Here is a 22131-nt window from a genome sequence, read left to right on the forward strand (position 1 = left end):
ATCATGAAGTTGTGTTCAGTGCTCTTTTCTGAAGTGCCTTTGAGTTTTTCTCCTATTGGATTTAAAATCCAGTTGGAGTTCTTACAGTACAAATCATGGAGACCCCTTCCAGACTTGAGTTACTTGAGAGAGAAAATCATGACATAAAGCAGCCTGACCCATCTTTGTTTACTAATTTTCCTCTATGTGTGGCCATATAGAGTATTCCGGTCAAAGTAATGATGTGATACAGAAGGCAAGTTTGAGGGATGCCATTTCAATGTAGACTTTTGCCAATATCTAGAATAGCTAGACGTTCCTAAAGAACTTTGCCCAGGGGATACGGTAGTCAGAGTTCTTCGTGCTAGCAAGAAGATAAAAGCTCTTTGAGAGGCAGAGTCCCCTGCTTATAAAAAAGTAATAATAGCAGCTTTCTCAAGTTCCTCCTAGAACCTTACTAGAGAGTAGTGTCAGCCTCCTCCTTGGCTTTGGCCAGGGGGCTCCTGGATACTGATAACAGGCTCCTTTACTTGACTCTCTTCTGTTTTCTTAGTCCCGATGCAAAGTTCCAGAGCATGACCAGCAAGTGGCCAGCCGTGTGGGTCAAGATCAGCTCCAGTTGGGTCTGCCTCCTCCTTTATGTCTGGACCCTTGTGGCTCCACTCGTCCTCACCAATCGTGACTTCAGCTGAGCCTCTGAGAATTCATAAAGGTCTGCTTTGCTGAAAGCCCATATCTATTTTACTTTTGCTTCAACTAAAATATTAAGTGAACAGTTTGCAAATTTGACTATATCCAGGTTTGTATCAGAGGGCAAGATAGAGTAATGCTTGATGCAGGATCTGAACTTTTCATTTATATGTATATTATGTTTATTTGTAAGGATATATCGCAAAGGGAACATTTTGCGTTTTAAAGTGAACCACAGCTGTGCTGTGAAGAGTTCTTTATTGAGACCTATAGGATCCTACAACTTTGATTTAAAATGTAAGAAAAATGTTGGATATTTGAGGCCAATCATTAATATATTTCTATTGCAGTATCCTTAAAAAGCAAAAAACGAACACAAAAACCACCATTTCTATGACGGGTTTCCTCTGTGAAGTCTTTACTTGTGTGATGCAAACACTCTGTTCGGTCCTTAAACCCCTACTGTGTGTAGCATCATAGTACTTGGGGAGGAGTGTGTGTGTGGGTCCTTCCCCAGAAGAGCAGGGTGGCTGATGTGACTACTGCTTCTACAGCTTGAGTTTGTTCAATTCGTGTTTTACACTACAGCATTGATGCTGCGCGATTATAGCTTTGCCAGAAGTGCTTTCCATAAGCGCTTTGTAGGTTTGGTTAAAATGAAGATTCACTTGGGAAAACAGTGCGACTTTAGGTCAGTGTACTTATCTTGTTATATGAGTATGTAAAAGTAAATGCATGTGAATTTATTATATTTGCACTATAAAGTTATTTGATTAAAATGGAGACTTAAGCTTTGAAGGATCCCCCCCCCCTTTTTTTTACAGCTTTTATGAGTTAGCAGCCATCCTATATTTTTTAGACCTATATGGGCAGTCGGGTTTATCAAGCTTTGAGCAGAATGTGCCTGTCCCTTCTAAAACGTAAGGTCTGGCTAGTAAGTAAAGGCTTGAACTCATCCAAAAATTGTACTAATAATCTTCCCTGGATAAGACACTTGCCTAGATGAGAGGCAAGGCAGGCGGGCACCGTCAGGAAACTTCTTCAGGAGAGGTAGCACACAAGGAGGTAGAATAGAATGGTCTGTTCCGTACCAGGCTCTGTCAGGTTCGAGGATACAACTTTACTCGTGACAGACACCAGCTCTGCCATCTTGGACTTAAAGTTTAGAGGAGGGTGAAAATGAGCTGACAGGTGTACAGCATGGTGTGATTAGTGCTGTGATTGAGGAATTGCGGAGAACCCAAAGGAGAGGTGCCTGGGGTGATGGGGGGGGGGTTGTCCTGGTAGGCTTCCTGGAAGAAGTGGCATCTAGGCCAGGGATTGTTAGGAGCTAGCTGAGAGAGAATTGGGGAAGTGGGCTGGCATTGCCGAGGGGTAGACAGAACTGCACGTCAAAGGCAGGGAGATGAAAACCCATTCGGTAAGGCTGGAATGGGGAGAAGAGGCAGGGATTGGGTCACGAAGGAGTTCGCAACCCACACTGAAGAGTTTGAACCTTACATTGAGAGCAGCAGGGAGCATATTCATAGTGACGTAAACAAATGGTCTTCAGTCACTGCGGCTGACACGTAGAGAAGGCATTTAGAGATGAGACCAGGGCAGGCCACGGACCATTTGAAACAGAGGAGTGAAAATGAGGATGGGGAGAAATTGATAGCTGAGCTACTCAGTAATTAAAATTTTAAAACTGGCAATTGATTAGATACAGGGAGAGGCAGATTCTGGAGTGATGCTGGTTTCAATCATCTGAGTCCGTGGGGTTCCATTTATATGGTGAGAGACAAGAAGAGGAACAAATTGTACCAGAAGGCTGGAGTTGGTCCCTTAAGAATGGCTAAGAACGTAGGCTTGGAAGTCAGACTGTTGGGGTTTGTATCCAGCTTTGCCATTTCTGTCTGTCAAACTGGGCGGCTAATATTTATTGAGTACATACTATGCTTTATGACCTTGGGCCGGTGACTATCTGTGTGACTCTGTCTGAACCTCAGCATTTTCCTCGTTTGAATAAAAAATAGTACCTAGTACATAAGATTGTTTAAAAGTGTAAAGTTACTCTGCAAAGTGCTCAGTGCATTGTAAACACTCGAGTGGTAGCTGCTGGTCTGGCCGTGGGCTAAAATGAGACTAGACAGCATTCACAGGTGAGAGGTGTTCAGCCACGGTCTGACGGAGGCCAGATTTAAGGTGTTCTTACAGAACTAAACAGGTAGGACACAAAGGGCACCATCTCAGTTGGGATGGAGGTTGGGGGATGGGGTAGAGAAGCAGCACTTGCCAGGAATTGTTGGAACCACCATGTTTTAAAAGAGTGCTTTATATCAAGGTATAGAGATAGAGTAGCAAGAGAGTTGGGGGGCAAAAAGGGGGGGTTTAGCCCTTTGCTTTGCCAGTGTAAAGCAGACACCCCACTTTTCCTTAATAGCAAGGATAGCCAGATTAAGACCTTTAAAGGTCCCGAACGTCAAAAACATGACGGTGTAACATCCCCCACCTTATGTAATGCAAAATAAAGCAATACTAAATTGTAAAATAAGTGTAACAGAGTCCAATAAAGTTCTTATTTTTTCTCATGATGATAACTTTGATATTAATTTGAAATAACAAATTTCCTTTGAAAATTAGGGAGCAGTATCCCTGTTTGCTTGGCTGTACTCTAAGAATAACTTGGCCTGTTGCTAGGAAACCTGGTATTACTCAAGACTCAAGTGAATTGTACACGTGAGTGCTGAATTATACATAAGCATAAATAATGTCAGCATGTTGAAGAAGCCCTGGATCATACTTGAAACAGGAGAGTATTTCGAATCATCGGATTAGACAGTAAAAGGCACGCACGGCCTGGCTCTAACCATCAAGAGAAACTGGGCTCCAGTCTGACTACCTGGTTTTGAAACCCAGCTCCACTACTTGACTTGCTGTGTGTCCTTGGGCAAGCTGCTTAACTTCTCTGTACCTCGTTTCCCTCCCTCTGTACCTCCTTCTCTGTACCTTGCAGTACTATTAATTAAGTACGCTTAAAGGTTAAATGAAGTTATCTATGTGAAACACTTAACGTAATGGATGCCCAGCGCTTACTGGCACCAGGAACTGTTAGCTATCCCTGGAAGAATCTGAGCCCCCTCCAGAAAGTACAGCTGGGCCTTAAGAACTGAAACATTTGCATGTTGTCTCTACCATTGTGTGCAGTGAACACCATTCTCTGTATATGCTGGGGTCTTCTAAGTGCGCACGATCTTCGGAGGTGGCCAGCCCCAAGTCTAGAGGTGCATGGTGTTGCCACAGGGCCTCTCCCTATCTGACGTGGAAGGAGGCTCTGCCCAAGCCGCCATGTACCATGAATCACAAAACTTCAGAACCTCTGTCCGAGCTGTCATTGTCGCAAAAGGACTCCACGCATAACCTACGGGGATTTTTTTATTGTTTCAGACCCAGTCATGCATACTAAAGTTACATGTTTTCACCACTTTGACTTAGAAAATGCACTAGAAAAATAAACTTTTTGGTCAGAACAAACACTGAAGTAGATGAATCCACCACCACGTGTCCATACACTCAAAGCTAAACTGAATTTCAGTTTGAAGCGAGGAATGTGACCAGCGGCTGAAACGGTGCCCCAGTCTGGTCAGAAGATTAGCCCACCTTCTGGCCCTGTCGGAGTGGTGTCGGAGAGAGGTTGCGGGTATTCCACTGCCATGAGCTGTAAGCGAATCCACAAGAATCCCCTATGGCAGCTGAGTTTCTGCCCAGCTAAACATGCTGGCCAGGGAGACCAAAGGAAAAGCAGCCATCAAACGGTAAATTCATCACTAGCATCTCCATCCGTGAGCCACACCGGGCCTTCCTGTGGAACAAGATCTGTTAAGGAGGAATGTTGGATCTGATGACGCCTGTTACTTGGCCTGTCAAGCAAACCATTGCTGAGTCGGGAGAATAGGAAGGAATTTACTTTGGATTTATGGATTTATGAAATTAACAGATCCCCATACTGAGAGGCATCACCAGAACTGACAACTTTCCCGAACAGCTGAGAGGTTTCTGTTTGGTGTCTCCACATATCTCATGCCACAGAACAGCCACACTTACGCCATGACCTTGGTTAACACTTCACTTCCTAAATGGAAGAGGGGGCTTCAAGAGAAAACCTTAAAAGCTGAACACTTTAAAATGAAGTATTCTAATAATGCCACAACAGTACTACAGCTTTTGCCTCCCCAAATGAAAAAGTAATCTCATGACTGACCTTGAGAATCCCGTGGCATTTAAAGAAACTGCCCACCCAGGGAGAATTCAGAAAGGCTCAGTATCTTACAGGAGTTCAGGGACAATACCTCTTGCTGTCCTCTCTCTCTGGCAGAAATGTAGTATCTTAACAAGCCGAAGTGTTTGTAAACCTCTAAGGACATGTGGCTCCTTGTAAAAGCAAGATGAAGTCTGGGGACGCTAAAGCCACTTCTGCCAAAAGCAAATAAACTCCAGAGAAGCCAGAGGTGTGCACAGTTGTTTCTGTAGCTTTCTTCCAGCCTCCCCCTGTGAAGGCAGAATAGGATTCCAGGAAGAGACACAATTTTCCAGATTCTGTATAAGAAGAGGAAGAAGACCCCCATCTTACCTAAGTTTACAGAGTCATTTGGCATTGACAGCTTCAGATGTCGATTCATTCAGACCTGCATTTCCTATAAAGTAACCCAGATTGGCAGGGGAGGAGGGGGGAGGCAGGAAAGGCTTCCAAAAGGCAGAGTACAATGTCCCTGTAGCAGTAAAGCCAATTGATGCCGAAAACAGAGGGTTCAGAGCTGAGTGTAGATCCTTTTTATCATGTGATTCAGGGGTGTTCAGTGGCTCATCCAAGGCCACGGTAACATAAAGCCATTACTCGGGTCTCCTGATACACCATTCCTTTCCCTTTTCTATACCACAGTGCCCTGAATTTAGGGAAAAGTTACTTTTCAGGTGTTGGTGAAATGGGCCAGAATTTTTCCCTGAAGGAAGACACTCCCAGGTCTCCGGATGCTCCCTCATTTGGCCCATCAGTGTACCCCCACTACCGAGTCAGGCTCACTGGGTGCTCCCTTGGTTGTTCCCTCACCCTGCCAGGGAAACTTTACACAAATGCCTGGCGAAGCCACACAGAAACTGCCTTGATTTTCACCCAAGCAGTCCCAGTTTCACAGCTTGGTTCAAACCTCCTGAGGTGTCAAAGCTGTTTGATCTCTCTTTGAAGCTGCAGAAGGCAGACAGATCTTAGCTCTGACTCCTTTCAGAAGCTGAATGCAACAGCTCCTTGGTCCAACTGGAGAGGCCTCGGAAACGGGCAGCATCCCGGTCTCTCACATACTTGTCCAGGTGAGCTTAAATACATATAAACTTCTGTAGTCAAATAGACACGGGCAAAACCGGCCAGGAATGCAATGCAGAGTTTAAACTTTGGAAACCTGGTGGGGCCAAATGGTTCATTTGTCCTTCATTGTAGCTTGCTGTTGGTTTTGTTTTTTAAACTCTTTCCTCTTTGAGATGTGAGAAAGCCTCTAACCAATTCCCACCTCCAAGCAGTTGGGTTCTGAACCATCTACTTTAGTCATCCTACTTGTGCTATTTTGATCTTTTCAGCAATGCTGGTCACACTGTCATCAGCAGATGGAACCGGAGGCTGCCAGGGGTATGCACTTGGGTATTTCCAGCTCTGCCAGGTCCCACGAGGATTCAGGGTTAGTATCTATGGTGAAAGGATCTTTCTCTGGAATTGGCACTAATGAGGTGAATAATTTCCACCACCAACTTCTCCAGACATTTTAAACAGTACTATACCGATGAAGAGCTTATTAACAATAGACTGGCCTTTGCATTTCAGAGTACCGTTCTCTACCTAACTGAGCTGTCCCCCTTGCCTGGTGGTCTAATAAATGCATGGAGAAGGTACTTATACAACACATAGTACTCGTCACTTTTTAACACCATGACTTTCAAGGAATGAATACAAAAGAAAATAGGTCAAAAGCCACCAAATGAACCACTTAATTTGATGCGTGGGCTAAGGCTAAATTTTTGACAGCAAAGGTCTAAAGTGCTGAAATGCAGAACTAACATTCAGTCTCGCTGGATAAGGTCTGTCCACCCACACCAGAGGCAGAGACTCAAGACGGTCTGCGAGGGTGGGGGCCCCAGAAGTGATCCAGCAATAACCTGCCCTTGCAATAATTTCCAGAGACCAAAATTTAAGAATCCCACTCAAGTCATTTAACCATTCCCCGCTGCCAGGTTTACAAGGTACCACCAGAGCCTCAGGGATAGAAGGAATTCATACAAACCCTGGTCATCTCACCTGCCCTTTTCAAGTTTAATCCTCCCTGCAAGAAGGAAGTTCGTTATTGCCAGGTCCCAAGAATATACATACTAGTTTCCTTAAAGGCAGGGCCAGATGGTGACATACGCCTCTTGGAGAGGCCCAGATGTACCACAAAACAAGATCCAACCACTTGCATCTAGAGGCAAGAAAACCAATTTTTCTAGGCAGAAAGCCAACATCTAACATTCAGTAACTAAACCAAATCCCAGAACGTCATGCCAAAGCCCTAGGCATCATTTCATCCAGCCTCATTTTACAGATGAGAAAGGTGAGGCCCACAGAGGCCCAGGTCTTGTCTACAGTCACACATCTGGGGCTGGAGCCCTGGTCTCTTAATTCTTGGGCCAGAATTCTTTTAGCTACTCAGGTCTCACATCCAGCGTTTCAGGTTGAGTAAAATCATATACCTCTAGGATCCTGTATGATTCTATTGAGAACCAGGGCTAAGGCTTTATGGGTTTGGGAAAACTTCAGTTTCTATTGCAAGAGTCAACCAGTGAATCCCAGAGGTGCTTTGAAGTCTCGCTCCCAAATCTGATCATGAAGTGCTGCTTATGTCCTGATGCTCCCACGATTGAGTTAAGGTGCTTTCCAAACCCAGTGATGGCAGCTGGGGTCTGGACCTCAAACTAGAAATTTCACGATGCGCAACAGAGGTCTTTAGTTAGGGTTCATGCGAAAGACAAATTCCCAGAGTCTCACGTGTGGCCACCTGGTAGGCTCGGCCAAGTTATTTCACAGGCGTGTCGCCACTGGCCAGTCAGGTTGTTTTCTCCTGAATGTGGGACCAAAGTGACTTTGGTCCTGGTTTTTCTTGTTCCGACATCTGTAAGAACCAGATAGAGCTTCCAGATTAATGGTTGCAAACCGAGATTCCAAACATTTGGGAATCACTGAGGACATTTTCCGTGTCTTCCGTGGATTAATTCGAGTAACCAAGGGCTTACCCCGTGGCTCACCCTCAGAGCCCCACAGGATGCAATTCAATGACAAGGAGCAAGACTGTCTGCGTGGCACCTCAAATTCTCCTTGTGCCTCCCCAAAGCAAAAGGAAAGGATTTAAAGATGGTGGCACTCACAGAGGACTGGCTAATAGCAGGAGTATAGCTGTGACTTCACGGCCCGCAGGGAATCATCACACTGCGCGTCTGAGCTCAGCCCCTCGGGCGGCAGGGCCTGGCCCAGGATGCTGTCACAGACGGGAACAGGTTGGCAGAACTCTCTCACAAAGTCCTCCTCCGAGGCCAGCAGCACCGCATTCCAGGCGGTGGTGTCCAGCTCTCCAGCTGTGCCCCCATACTCCTTGGGGAGAATGCTTCTTGGAAGGTTTGTGTGGAGAGAGTTCAGGTCAGACCCGTGGAGGAAAAACTAAAGGGGGGATGAGATGGAAACACACGTGTCCTCAGGTTAATCAGGATCGGTGGCCTGCAGGATAGGTAGGCGCTCAAACATCTGTTGACCTTATAAAGGAACAGTTGACGGCAACTTCGCCCTTCCAGTTCCTCAAAAAGCCCGAGGACCCTTAATTCCCTTCCTTATAACCCACGCACTGTTGGCTGGCCCTTCAAAATATATCCGGGATTCGACCCCTTTGGAACCATGCCGCTAGGGCTTCTCCCCTGGGTTCCCACGGTATCTTCTGACCTGGCCTTCCTACTCACAGCCTGTCCTACAATCTCAGCTCTTCTCGGTGCTGGACGGTGCCGCTCCTCTTTGTACAACCTGCCAACGCTCCCACCTCACGCCCACAGGGCCTGGCATAGTCTTGCCCTTGCTGCTCCTCTGTCTCCCTCCTCACTCCGCGGATGTGCTCCCACCTCAGGGCAGTGCCACTGCTGATTCTCTTATCTTTATGCTCACTCTCTCAGGTCTTTGCTCAAGGCCAGCTTCTCAGCGATGCCACCTCTAACCACCCTGTTGAAGGCTACAACCCCTTGCTCCCATTCTGTACTATCCCGTTTCTCTGCTGAATTTTTCTCCATAGCACTTACCACATTTTAATACTAGGTAATACACATCCGCTGTCCGTGTCTCTCTCTAGAATGCAAGCTTCCCAGGGGGCAGAGATTTTGGTCTATATTGCTCATCTAGAACATACTTGTACATAGTAGTTAAGTGATACATATTTTTGAATGAGTGAATGAGCATATGAAGGATGAAATGAACAGGATAATGGACCACAGATACGGTCATTTCACAGATATAAAAGGCCTCTTCCAAAGGCTGCTTTGGCAGCCTGGGGTGCCTGGGTGGCTCAGTTGGTTAAGCATCTGACTTTGGCTCAGGTCATGATTTCACGGTTCGTGAGTTCGAGCCCCGTGTCGGGCTCTGTGCTGACAGATTGGAGCCACTTTGGATTCTGTGTCTCCCTCCCTCTCTGCCCCTTTCCCGCTCGTGCTCTGTGTCTCAAAAATGAATACACATTTAAAAAAAAATTTTAAATAGAATAAAAAAAAAAAAAAAGGTTCCAAACAGTATCTCCAGGTACTAGGCAGGTATGCTACTAAATTAGCAATTCTCAAGCCAAACTGTGCATCAGAATTACCTTAAGTAGAGTTTAAAAACACAGACTCTTGGGCTTCACCCCTAAACTGGAGTTAAAATCTTCAGGAAAAAGGTCCCGGAATCTGGATTTTATTATTACTATTATTTAAAATTTTATTTTTAAGTAATCTCTACACTCGACATGGGGCTAGAACTCCTAACCCCAAGATTCAAGAGTTGCATGTTCTACTGACTGAGCCAGCAAGGTGCCCCCTTGTCTGGATTTTAAATTCCTTCCCCTGCAACCCTGAGATTCTATCTCTATGTGTTTCCTCTTTGAAAAAGAGTACATGGGGCGCCTGGGTGGCTCAGTTGGTTAGGCGTCCGACTTCGGCTCAGGTCATGATCTCACAGCTCATGATTTCGAGCCCCGTGTCGGCCTCTGTGCTGATAGCTCGGAGCCTGGAGCCTGCTTCGGATTCTGTGTCTCCTCCTCTCTCTGCCCCTCCCCCACTTGTGCTGTGTCTCTGTCTCTCAAAAATGAGTAAATGTAAAAAAAAAAAAAGAATTTTTTTTAAATAAAAAAAAGAAAAAGAGTACAAAATTCAAGACCATCTTTGGAGGGACCATAATATTCGTAGGCCTGGGGAAGAAGGAGAAAAATACGAACAACATTTAATTGCAGTCCTCAGAGAGGCTGAGGGAGAAGACGTGGCTCTTCTAGGTCAGAACCATCTATCCTTTGTTAAATAACAGGTAAGCTACAACTCACAAATCTCACAAACCTTGAATTATTCCACAAACTTGATATAGCAAGACAACAAATCAGGTAAATGGGAGGCCTTAAAAATAGCGTTTTTAAAGCCCAAGGAGCTGTAGTAAGAAATCGCCATAACTTTTCAACTATCTGCCTGATACTACGCTTTTCCATGCCCTCTTGCACACAAAATACAATGTTGGTTCGCAGTGCCCAGGCCAGGATATTAAAGAGTCTAAATGACTACAGAGCAGAGAAGCTCTTACGATACCAATCCCACTTTGCTCTCTCCACTGCCAAATATTCTGATTAATTTTATCTTCTTCTCACAGAAAGGACTGTTCATTTAGTTTATCTGTAACTCTGTACTTTCCAAATTAATCACTCCAGGGCAAAAATAATAAACTAAAAGAAGTTTATCAATGTCACCAATAAAGGAGCAAAAACAAAAAAAAAATCAAAGTATCAAGTTAACAGAATCATCACTTACTCTGTTTGCTATCTTCTCCTTCAGAAATGGTTTTATGATGGCAAAAATGCCTTTAAATATTCGAGGTTCATTCACTACATGGACTGCTTTTATCCGAATGGGGAAGCCATCCTGTGAGGGAAGGGAAGGAGGTGTTAGAACAGGTCGGATGCCTGCAGACTGTTTCCACAGCCTGCCTTTCTCATTTAAGTCTTCTTCATTAGGCCCCCAAATTGGTTTGGTGTGATTCTCAGGGCCTCATCAAAGATGGCCCACGTGGGGGCTAACCAGGAAGACAAGCCTCAGAGAAAGAGTCTCTCTTGGGACCTAGACTTAGGCAAATTAAGTGCAGGGCTGCTCCTCTTGTAGGGGTGGAGGGGGGGCGAGAGGGGGCATAAAAAGGCCAGAGCCTGTGGATCAATGTAGCAAACATCAGACCTTCAGGATCAGTGTCGCCCAAAGAGTATTTCTCAGGACAGTACTAGGTGTGATTGGAAAAAAGGTTCCACAGTAGGTAGGTTTGAGAATAGCAGATCACAGAGTCACACAGTTTCCTTAAATGTGACACTGTTCACGTGCAAATGTTTACAGTCACATTCACAAGAAAGGGACATGCTACACCGCACCTCCCAAACTTATTTAACCCTGGGACTTTTTTTCCCCCAGATTACCTTCCAAGACTAGAAAATATGATCCAAACTCATTATGCTGATACTTGAATCCACACAGTAGATCAAAAGAAGAGTGGGAGCTCAGGAAAGCCAGAGTATTAGCTCGTTGCCAGAATTCACATTTCTGATAACGACCGAATGTAACACTGATGTCGAAATAATCAGCCTGGTAACAGTAGGGGCTTATACACATTGTGGGATTCAGAGAGGAAACTGTTGTATGTCTGGTGCCCCACAGCTCATGAGAGACTGCACCCACAAGCTAGTTGGGGGGAATGAGGAGCCAAAACTGTTACAGCTGGGAGACTCAGGCCAGGCTACGCCTGTGAGGGCTTGGGGTCCCCATCCATCTAAAAGGAAAAGTAATTCGTGCTTGCTTAGGCAGCACGTATACTAAAAAGGAACACAAATTCTTGCCTTGTCTATCTCAGAGGACTCCCTGTAGGACTGAATGAGATAATGACTATGAAAGCACATTGCAAACCGTTGAACACTGTGCACATATGGGAGGAACTTTCCGGTTCCCGGCACTTGTGTCCTGAAATACAGAACACGCGAAATGTGAAAGCATCTGTCCAAAACAGTCCAACAGGCTCCCCGGCCCTAGGTCCCAGAGGGCAGGACAGGCAGTCAGACGGAAACACAGATTCTCAGTTTCATTTGTTCAAAGTGCTCCTCTGTCTTCTGGAGCAAAGAACCCCTCCCAAAACGTGCAGAAACCATTTCTCTGGTTGTTTGGGCTCTTGCCCTAAAGCTGATCTTGCCCAGACTGAAGGCACCTCAGAAACTACTGGAGAACCTGACGAGAGTGTGTGGTAAGTAGGGCACCTACATTTCTTCCCATAATGCTTTTGCATCTTTCAGGTCATTGGAGAAGTGGGGTTTGTGTAGCACGTGGGCTCTGTGGTAAACGGACAGGCCCTGGGGAAAGCCAAAACCATCATGGAGCAGGCACACAACAGACAAGGGCCATACCTGAAGGATGCCAATCACCTTTTTGGCTATAAAAGGGCCAAAGTGAGATGCTTTTGATAAGCTCACTCCTTTGTAGTCTGCAAGAATTACAATTCCATTCACCTGGGTTTCTTCAGACTGAATGAGTTTTTCTAATGTCAAGTATATGGCTCGGATGTTTTCGGTAATTGGATAGTTGCTCGGTATCCATCTGTCTGAGGTCATAAGAAACAGACAGAATGTTACAGAGATGAATACAAACAGGTAACCCACAGGCTAAGATTGATCTCCTTGCTAGAACTCTTGTTTAAAGATGGAAAGAAAGATATTCTACTGGCCTGACTCTGTTTAGGTTAGTAAATGGGACGCCTTAAGCAACAGCTGATGTTCTTAATTCCAAATACAGCAGCACATTGTGAAGTGGAAATGCCATTGGGTGCTGCGGTTAAAAGCATCAGCTCTGAAGTCAGACACACCCAGGGGTTTGCAACTAACTAGCTGTGTGACCCTGGGTGAGTTACTTCCTCATTCTGAGCCCACATCTCCTCAGCAGAATGGGATAATAACACTAACCTTAATGGACATCTGTGCCTCTGCCAACAGATGTGTCCCCAGATTTTTATACCACCACCCTGAGCTACCTCTTTCCATGCTAGCCGGGCAGTTTGGGTAAAACTGACCTGACTCCTGACTGCAGAGGTGGGCTTGGTCAATGCGGGTCTTACCTCCTCCTAGCCACAGCATGTGATCCAAGCCAGATCAAACAGAGCCAAAGGGACTCAATTCTGGGACCTCGGCCCTTTGGAAAGAAAAGATCTCTCTTCCCTCCGGTAGTGGTGAGGCCAGGAGCCAGAGACTCAGGGGCCCCACGAGGCAAGAGCTGGCCTGACACTGAAGCCTGTACCAAGGGAGGCAGAGAGAGAGACAGCTTTCCAGTGCTGTGGTTTGAGCAAAGTCCCCTTTCTGGATGCTTCTTTAATATTCCCTATATATTTAAGGAGTCCTTCCTTTCTCTGGGAAGACGATGAAAATGACAACTTTTGACTATTAACCACTATTCTCAAGAAAATCCCACCGAGACCGGTGTGTCCTTTTCTTAGGAAGATAAAACTCCACGTGACTGTCACCACCAAGGGGATATGAAATATGCACAACATTCCTACGGAAAAAGTCTTTGTCCAAAAACTGTGCCAGCTTGCTGTGTTATGTTGCTGCCAATTAGAACTGCTTCTACATAACTGGATGTCATCCTTTTCAGTCACATATGTCCAAAAAGGGCTTATAAAAAGGCAAAGCTAATAGCCAGTTGACAACAAAACCTCCTGTGTATGCCTCTTCCTAAAAAGTTGCATTGGTGGGAAGGGTCTAGCTCTGCTCTAGACACATCGGGAAAATCCACCTCGCAAGCAAAGGGTTGAAACCACGCAAGCAAAGAGGTGAAATCAGTGTGCTAATCTGTTTTGTAATATCCTTATGAGTTGAGTACAGAGGAGTAGCAGAAAAAAAAAAATTCAAAAAAAAACCCACAGCTGACTGGTTCCTAGGGCTCCCGGTGCCCTAAAATCTCCACTGCATTGCTTATTTTAAAATAAAATAAAAAATAAGGTAAACAATCCCAGTTTTGGCAAGTGTCTAAAATAGCAGATAAATCAGTTAACACTGTGCCTGGGACACACTAAGGGCTCAAGAGGATGGTTTAATCTCCAAAGAGGGTTTGGTAAATGACAAAAGCACCTGGTGACATGGAACTTCAAGGCAGAGGAAGGCACAGGGAGGTCTCTATTCCCCTTCAGGCGTCCCTTTAAGAGGAGTGTTACGAGATGTCCTGATTAATACCACGAAGTGCTAAGATGGAAAACGGAATCTAAAGTCCATGGATGGCTTAACAAAGTAGAGGAAAGGAGAGGGCGGGAGGAGGCACAGGGTGGACAGACTGGACTGCCCACCCCCACTGATGTCTACCTCACCTACTCACAAAGGAGGGATGGGGCGGGGGGGCTCCTGGCAGCCCTGCTTTGTACCCTGTGACCGGGGCAGTCTTCTCAGCCCACCAGACTGTCATCGCTAGAAACCGGGACTGTGCGTGGAGCGATACCAGATCTCACCATGTGCACAGAGGAAGCAAAAGCCACTCTACAGAATGAAGGGGGAAGAAGATATGCACAGGACAGCAGGAACGTGTGGCCCAGAGAGATGCACAGACTGACAGACACAGGCAGGACAGGGAGAATGGCTGGCTTAGTTCACGATGGGGGAATGAACTGGATCCTGGTTCTGGGGTGCCGGGCCCAGTGAGAGCTACACCTTCAGCTCGCTGGTTCCTCGGGATGCTCATGTCTTTCTAGACTAACTCCTCCCCCCCCCCTTTTTTTTTTCCTAAGCCAGTGAGTAGTTCTTTGTCATTTGTAATCAGAAGAGTTTTGGCTGTAACAGGGAGAAAACAAACAGGAAAATATAAGGGAGAGAGGGCGCCAGACACACAACATCGCAAACGGCCGGGATGCGCGCGCCAGAAGAGTCTAGGGCGATACCTGGGCGGATGCAGAGGATATGGCAGCCGCGGGGGTCGGTGTGGGGCAGCACGGTGAGGAAGCCGGAAGCGAGGACATCCTTTACGGCCGAGGGCTTCAGGTTATTGAAGACTTCGGGCCAGCTTCGCCGGCAGCTGTGGTAGTTGACCAGGAGCTGCAGGGCCCGGTCGTAATCAAACTTGCGGGCTCGGAGGAAGCGCAGCAGAAAGGCGTCGTCCAGGGACGTGCTCAGGTTCGGACACTCCTTCCGCACCATGTCACGGAGGGCCTGCACGTCTCGAAGTCTCCATTCTGGCTTCTCCTGCAGCTCTTCTCTGGCTTTGGTGACCAGTTCTTCTGTCAGTGAGCACACATAGCCCGGGGGCTCAGGAGGTGGCGGCGGCAGCTCATTCTCCGAGAGTGAGGCCGCGGAGGGGCTGGTCCTTGGAGAGTCGCTTTCTTCGGACATTAGCTACCAGGATGTCTGCCAAGACACCAACCCCAAAGCCAAGTCAACAGAGCCCGGCCCTGCTCGTTTCAGGGCAGCACGATGTGTGTGTGTGTGGGGGGGGGGGGGGACAGGCACACTTTTGTCAGAGCAGTGGTTCTCAACTGGGGCAAGGAACTGATCTGAACCACGTGCCCAGGTCCAACCCCAGACTGAACGAAGCCCACATTTCCACGGAGGCCCCCGGGCAGCTACAGCAGGGCACGGACACTCCTCACCAAACACCGTGGCCTTGCTGACAGATATAGGGACGGTTGCTCAGTCTACTCGTAATTAAGGAAATGTGAATCAAGTCTGAAACTGGTGAAAATACTTGATATTTTTGCTGATATGCTTGCTGTTGGTCAGAGAATAAACTGGCATAGCCTCTTCGGAGGGCAGCTTGTCGATACGGACCACAATTTAAAACCACACACCTGTTGCCCAGCATCCCGTTTCTAGGACATACACTTGCATGTGTGTGCAAAACAGACACCCAAGGATGATCACTTCAAGTGCTAATTATAATGGGAAAAGATAGGAAACACTGTAACTGCATACCAGTTGGAGACTGGTTAAATAATACTATAAGAATGGGATACTATTCACTCATAAAAAGGAATTAAGCAGGGCTTTATAAATGACATACTACAGAAAAGAAAGCAAGATGAAGAATAATGTGTATAATCTCATTTATATTTTAAAAATGTATTCATATATACTTGTGAATGCACCTAAAATTTCTGGAAGGAAATACAAGAAAACTGTTATCAATGGTTCTCTCTAGGGAGCAGTACTGGACAGCTGGACATTTAAAGAGGAGAGAGACTTATTACTGTACCATTTGACTTTTCTACCATATACACTTAGGACTTATCCTGATGGCCATGAAACCATGCTGATGGACTCTCCCGCTGGGATGGAGCATAACTGATGAATGACCCCAGCTGCCAGCCCTCTGGATGCACCATCCAGGTAGATGCCACACTTTCCACAGACTGTCTCCAGCCAGTGACTGAGTGAAACGCGGGCTTCCTCTAACAGGCAACTTTGCCTTGAAGACTCCTGATCAGCCTGGCCGAAACTTCCGTGGGACTGCAGTCCATGACCTCCTACCCAAACCTCCCTCTCAGGGGGTAGATTCGGATCATTGTCTGAAGGCTCTCCCTGACTTCTCCAGTTCCCCTCCCTTTTATGCTTCACAGGCACTGCCTCAAATTCATTTCTTGCCTGCCTCACCTCATCCTGGTGTCTGCTTCTTGGAAGATCTGAACTAATACATTTATTGAATAAAAAACAAAAACAAAACAGCTGTTTTTAGATATTCCAGGAATAAGGTGGTAGCAGCTGCCCAGTTCCAAAGCCCAAGCTCTTGTCCACAGACTGCCACCGATCCCTGACTCCCAAGCTCAACCAGGAAAGCAAGGACCATCTCAGGGGTCTCTTCATGTGGGCGGTGACCAGGTAACTCCCCCTAAATGTTAGGTCTGCCCGCTCTGTCCCTTGCATTCTAACCTCCAGCCCCACCCAGTTGCTTTCACTCCCTTCCAAAGCTGGGTTTTCTTGTCTTGTTCACATCCTGTTTTCTGTGATCAGCATGCTCTTCCTCCAGTTCTTCACCTAATACTCATTCATCCTTAAGTCCCACTTAAATGCCACTTCATTCACTCAACAAAGATTGAGTACTTCCTATGTACCAGGCTCTCCTCCGGGCACTGGAGATACACTAGTGAACAAGCAAAAAAAAAAAAAAAAAAAAAAAAAAAAAAAATGCCTTTGTTGAACTTAGATTCTAGCAGGAGAGGCAGGCTATAAGTGAAATAAACTGTGTAATCCACCAGACAAAAGTGTTATGATGAGAAGTAAAGCAGGGAAGGGGCTTGGAGGTACCTGGGAATTGGGGCTGCAATTTTAAATAGGATGGTCAGAGAAGTCCTCACCTAAATGACATTTGAGCAAAACGAAGCAGATGAGGGAACAAGCCATGTAGGTATCTGGAGAATAAGGGCAAAGCCACAGGCAGGAACACACCTGGCTTTTTCGAAGAACAGACAGGAGGCCAGTCTGGCTAGAGCCAAACGAGCCAGGTGGAGAATATTAGCAGATGAATTTATAGAGGTACTAAGGGCCCCATAGGTACAGGGCTTTGAGGGCCAGTAAGAACTTTGACTGTTATTGAGTGTGGTGGAGGCTATCTGAGTGGAGTGACGTGATCTGATTTATATTTTAAAGGATCACCCGGCTGTCTCCCAAATGGATTGTAAGGGGATAAGGACAGAAGCAAAGAAAGAGACCATTCAGAGGCTACAGAAGTAACCCAGGGAAGAGACGATGGTGCTTGAAGCAGGAAGACTTCTTCAACTCCAGGCCAGGGTAGGAGCCTCCCCACCAGCTCCTTAGCATAGCATTCTCCCTCTGTTGTAACCGTGGGCAATTTGTGGGCAGCATCCATTATCTGTCTTGTTCATCACCCTAAACCCAGCACCTAACAAAGTGTCAGACACATAATCTGCGCTCCATAAATATTTGCTGAATGAGTGGAATCGGCTTGGCGGAGGAATGCTAAGTGAGGAATGAAACAACATTCCTGGTTCACAGGACCCACCCTGGGCTGTTTCCATGGAGTCACCAACAGATGCCTGTAATCTCAATCCAGTGCTTACCTGCAAGACAGACTGTAGTGTCCATAGGCTATAGGCCTAGCCTGGCACATGACGGTGCTCTGTAAATATTAGCGGACGATATGAGGTCAAGTGATGTGCTGGAGGGTACACACCTAGTGAGGCAGAGCAGGGATGCGTCTAGCCCCACGCTGGGCTCTACCTCCCCCTGGAGCTTCCTGTTTAATCTCCAGGGCCTCGGTAGTGTCAAGCTCAGAGCAGGACTCAGTCAGTCTCCAGAATGAACTGATGGATGGGCGTATGGATGGGTGCAAACACCATTTGTTACGGTGAAGCCTGGAACCTTCCTCACCTGGTACCCATCGCCTTCCTCCCCACCCCACTAAGAGGAGGCCAGGAAGCCATCGTTTCTGGAGCCCCAGAGACCCCACGTCCCGTCGACAACCTTCTGAGGCCCCCCACTTCCGGCTGTCACCCCTTCCCCAGGTGTCCCATTTCCTGGGGTCTCTCTCCTCGGGTCCCTTCACTTCCGGTTTTCCCTCCCTCTCAGGGGTCCCTCTCCCCGACCCCCATGACACACGGGCGGTCTCGCGGGCACTCACCGGCCCGGCTACGGGGCGGAGCGCGGGTCAATCGGCGGCGGGAGCCTCGTCCGGCAGCGCACACAGAACCGACCCGCACTCCCTTCCCGGCCGGCCCGGCCCCTCGCGCCGGAAGTGACGTACGCGGGGCGTGGGAAGGCGAGGCGCCGCCCGTGAGTGCGCATGTGCATCGTCTCGCCGCAGTGCCGGCCCTCTGTCCCCACCTAGCGGCCAAGTCTGTGCTCTGGAGGACTCAGGCCTGCGGAGAGGCTAGTTGGCAGGGTCAGGGAGCCTGAGCCGCTTTGGGTGTACAGACGGGGTCAGGGAGGCCCAAAGAAAGAAGGAAGGAAGCTGCCATTTCTGAGAACATACCTCCATGTAGCTGGTGTTTTACACCCATTGTCTTACTATCCTATTTATGGAATCTCCGTATTTCATGGAGGGGGAATTGGCAATTGGTGAAGTAAAGGGCTTCCAACCCAGACCTCTTAGACTAGCATGCCAGGATTCTTGCTTCAGGACTGGCTGCTGCAAAGGGGGAGATGCCAGCCTAGAGGACATCGGTCTGAAGTTGAGTTACCTCAGGCCTCAGTTTCCTCATCTGTAACATGATTCTTGCTTTGAAATCCCTATTGAGTATTGTTTGTTTCCTGCTTTGGGACTCATAAAGCCCTTCAGAAAGTGGTAGCTTGAAAAAGGCTTTGCTGCCCCATCCCCGTTCATTAAAACCCCCAGCACCATCACCCCCCACCCCCCGCAACCACCACCACCAACATATATTTTATGCAACTACAGCTTTGAAACAAAGATCCTGGGTCACTCTTTCAAGTGGGAAAAGACACAAAACCATTACTAGAGAGAAATTCTGTGGCCTGGGAGAACTGAGAGCCCAAATGTGTATACAAGAGATGATCTTATACAATCTCTTCCTTCCTCCAACCCAGGGGCAAGAGGAGCTCTAGGGAGATAGGAACTGATCCACGAGGGCCACAAAAGCATGGCAGTTTCTGCCAGATCCCAGATTCTTAGGGAAAGTGGGGGAGCCTGGGAATCATAAGTTTTGACTCTTGCTCTGGCTCCACCACTTCTGGATGAAATACAAAACTTTCAGTTAAATTTGAATTTCCAATAAGCAACAATTTCTTTTTAAGTGTAAGTACGTCTTGTACAACATTTGGGATATACTTAGACGAAAAAATTTATTACCTATCAGAACTTCCAATTTAACTGGACACCCTGATTTTTTTGTGTTTGGTTTATTTTTCTCCATCCATCTATGTATTGGTTTCCTGTTGCTGTTACAACAAATTGCTACAAATATAGTGGCTTGAAACGACACAAATTTATTCGATTACAGTTCTGCAGGTCGGAAGTCTAAAATCAAGGTGGTGACAGGGATGCATTCTCTCTGGGGACTTTAGCAGGGAATCCATTTCTTTGCCTCTTTAGCTTCTAGAGGCTACTTGCATTCCATAGCTCATAGCTCATTCCTGAAATCACTTCAACTCCTTACTTTTTGTTGGCACATCTCTACTGACTCTGATCCTCATGCACCCCTCTTTGAAATTTTTAAAAATATTTCTTGTGGTAAGAACACTTAACATGAGATCTATACTTTTAACAATTTTTAAAGTGTACAATACATTATTGTTGAGTACAGATACAATGTGTCCTGCCTCCCTCTTATAAAGACTCCTGTGATTACATTGGGCCCACCCAGATAATCTAGGATTATCTCCCATCTCAAGATCATTAACTTAATCACATCTTCAATGTTCTTTTTGTCACATAGGTAAGATATTAACAGGTTCCAGAGAATAGGACAATAATATCTTTGGGGTGCCATTATCCAGCCTACCACCATCTGGCAACCCTGTTCCCATCTATGTGACTGTAGCCAAGTCACTCAAATTTCCAAAGCCTATGGTTCCTCATGAGCAAAAAGTGTATTAAATAAGATCATAAGAGGAAACACCTTGGCCCTTGCCAGGCATACAGTGTTTTTACAAATGACAGCTCTGGTGGCAAAGGGCGAGGGATGATCCTATCCAAACCATGCTGTCCTAGGGGTGGTGGCTCAGTGGGTTAAGCATTGGACTCTTGATCTTGGCTCAGGTCATGATCTCACAGTTCGTGAGTTCGAGCCCCACAACAAGCTCTGTGCTGACAGCACGGAGCCTGCTTGAGATTGTGTCTCTCCCTCTTTGTCCCTCCCCCACTCAGTCTGTTTCTCTCTCTCTCTCTCTCTCTCTCTTTCTCTCTCTCTCTCTCTCTCCAATAAATACACTCAAACCATGCTGTCCTAGTCATTGGGATAAACCCCTTCACTCAGATCCCGGACCCATTGGTGGTACCATCCAGGTTGCAATCCCAGATACTGCCAGCAGGAGGAGAAGAATATTGTTCTAGAACCTGGTCTCAAGGGCAGGGGAAGGGTGGGACAAGATTCAGAGATGCCCCGGAAGTCCCTGCCCCATCCTTCAATTGAGGGCCATTACTTTTGGTTCCTCTTGGTGTTACATATCATGGAACCAAGTTATCTCAGGATTAGAAGAGTCTCAGATACTTAACAAAAAGAGAGTTTTCATATTTTGAGGGATTATATACACCAGGCACTCTACTAAATCATTTGCTTGTACAATTTCAATTATGCCTTACTACAACCCTGTGAACAGCAAGCTAGGATTTTCCTCTGTCCAGATGAGGAAACATCTTTCCATTTCCCCTCTACAGAAAGGGAAAGTCACTTGTCTAGGGGCTCAAGATAGTCAATGAAAGAGCTGGTTTGGGGCCCAAGTCTGTATGACAGCACAGCCCCCAACTTTACTTTGCCTAAGAGGTTACTTTGCCTGTTTGTTCTTACAGGCTGGGAAGCAGACTCAGAGAAGAAGAAGAAATTGCCCATGTTTATATGATGAATCCATGGTTGAGCTGAGATTTGAACTTCTGTCTTTGACTTTTCTGCACTGGACACTCAGAAGTAACACACACTGAACAACCCTCCAAAAGATCCATTTGCTCATGGGTAAAATGGGGGGCAGGTGGTTCCCATTGTCCAGAGGGTCCTTAGAAGGATTCAGTAGAATGGCATGTGCAGAGTTCTGGTACATTGGATCATGACACGTCTGTTAACTTGTGATGACCACCCCACTTGAGAGCAGAAAGATCACCAGAGGGAGGGCAGCTTGCTCTGCATTTTGGTTTGGAGGGCTGCAAACATCCTGCCCTCCAAGCTTCATCCAGTCTCCGGAGAAAGAAATCTGGGCATTGGGTATGTGCTAAAGGCGGCCAGAAATGCCTGAGCTGTCACTGTTTTCAGAGCATGTGATTCTGAGCTCAGACAATCTCCTAGAACCAGTTTTAGTATTGATTGTAAGCCATAAGCCACCGAGGCTACCAAATGGACTTAGAAACCAATAGTACAATTTCAGCTGCAACAAAGCTAATAATTGCAATTGATTGAAATGCATCAAACACGTTCCAATAAGTTCATATGACATTCAGCCAACACACTAACTGATCGTCTTCTGAGGATGGCATAGAAACAAATTATATTCTTGGAAACTATGTAAATAAAAGAAAAGA

The 22131-nt window shown here is 46.6% G+C and overlaps 2 protein-coding genes across 12 annotated transcripts in view; one reads left to right on the forward strand and one right to left on the reverse strand.

Annotated features, from left to right (window-relative positions):
• Positions 1-17852, forward strand: part of SERINC3 (serine incorporator 3) — a 35631-nt gene extending 17779 nt beyond the window's left edge. Inside the window, exons 10-12 of one of the 4 annotated variants that reach the window (XR_006960347.1) lie at positions 533-691; positions 16215-16808; positions 17577-17852. Coding sequence is in view for 3 of the 4 variants with exons in the window: in XM_047069638.1 (XP_046925594.1) it covers positions 533-671 (139 nt within the window). In the remaining variant the exon portion in view is untranslated. Of the gene's footprint in view, positions 1-532; positions 3243-3291; positions 4183-16214; positions 17013-17576 lie in introns of those variants that run through there. The other 3 variants (XM_047069638.1, XM_047069639.1, XM_047069637.1) reach the window with 3 other exon arrangements.
• TTPAL (alpha tocopherol transfer protein like) lies at positions 4071-18652 on the reverse strand. Of its 8 annotated transcripts, none has more exons than XR_006960349.1 (6): positions 18008-18652; positions 14879-15341; positions 12369-12562; positions 10744-10854; positions 4998-8380; positions 4071-4510 (listed from the first exon to the last, which is right to left on the reverse strand). XR_006960349.1 is itself a non-coding variant. In XM_047069643.1 (6 exons), exons 3-6 carry the CDS (start codon positions 15324-15326, stop codon positions 8102-8104), a joined length of 1032 nt encoding a protein of 343 aa, XP_046925599.1. In that variant the 5' UTR covers positions 15327-15341; positions 18008-18066; positions 18568-18652; the 3' UTR covers positions 4071-8101. The 8 variants fall into 8 exon arrangements, 7 of the variants coding, with proteins under 7 accessions (XP_046925599.1, XP_046925598.1, XP_046925601.1 ...); XM_047069643.1 differs by having other exon boundaries at positions 4071-8380; positions 18008-18066; positions 18568-18652; XM_047069642.1 differs by having other exon boundaries at positions 4071-8380; positions 18008-18120; positions 18568-18652.
• Between the last annotated feature and the right edge of the window lie 3479 nt (positions 18653-22131).

Source organism: Lynx rufus, unplaced genomic scaffold, assembly GCF_022079265.1.
Source record: "Lynx rufus isolate CCGP_SWC_20201006 ecotype Redwood Valley unplaced genomic scaffold, mLynRuf1.p SCAF_8, whole genome shotgun sequence".
NCBI classification, from domain to species: domain Eukaryota; kingdom Metazoa; phylum Chordata; class Mammalia; order Carnivora; family Felidae; genus Lynx; species Lynx rufus.

Bases quoted from the DNA above. Each gene is read 5' to 3' on its own strand.
- TTPAL (XM_047069644.1), bottom strand. From the start codon at position 15,326: ATGTCCGAAGAAAGCGACTCTCCAAGGACCAGCCCCTCCGCGGCCTCA. The intron at 12,563-14,878 runs GTATCGCCCTAG...TTATGACCTCAG, and splicing joins TATCCTCTGCATCCGCCCAG to ACAGATGGATACCGAGCAAC. The intron at 8,381-10,743 runs GTAAGTGATGAT...TCCCCCCTTTAG, and splicing joins AGGAGAAGATAGCAAACAGA to TTTTTCCTCCACGGGTCTGA.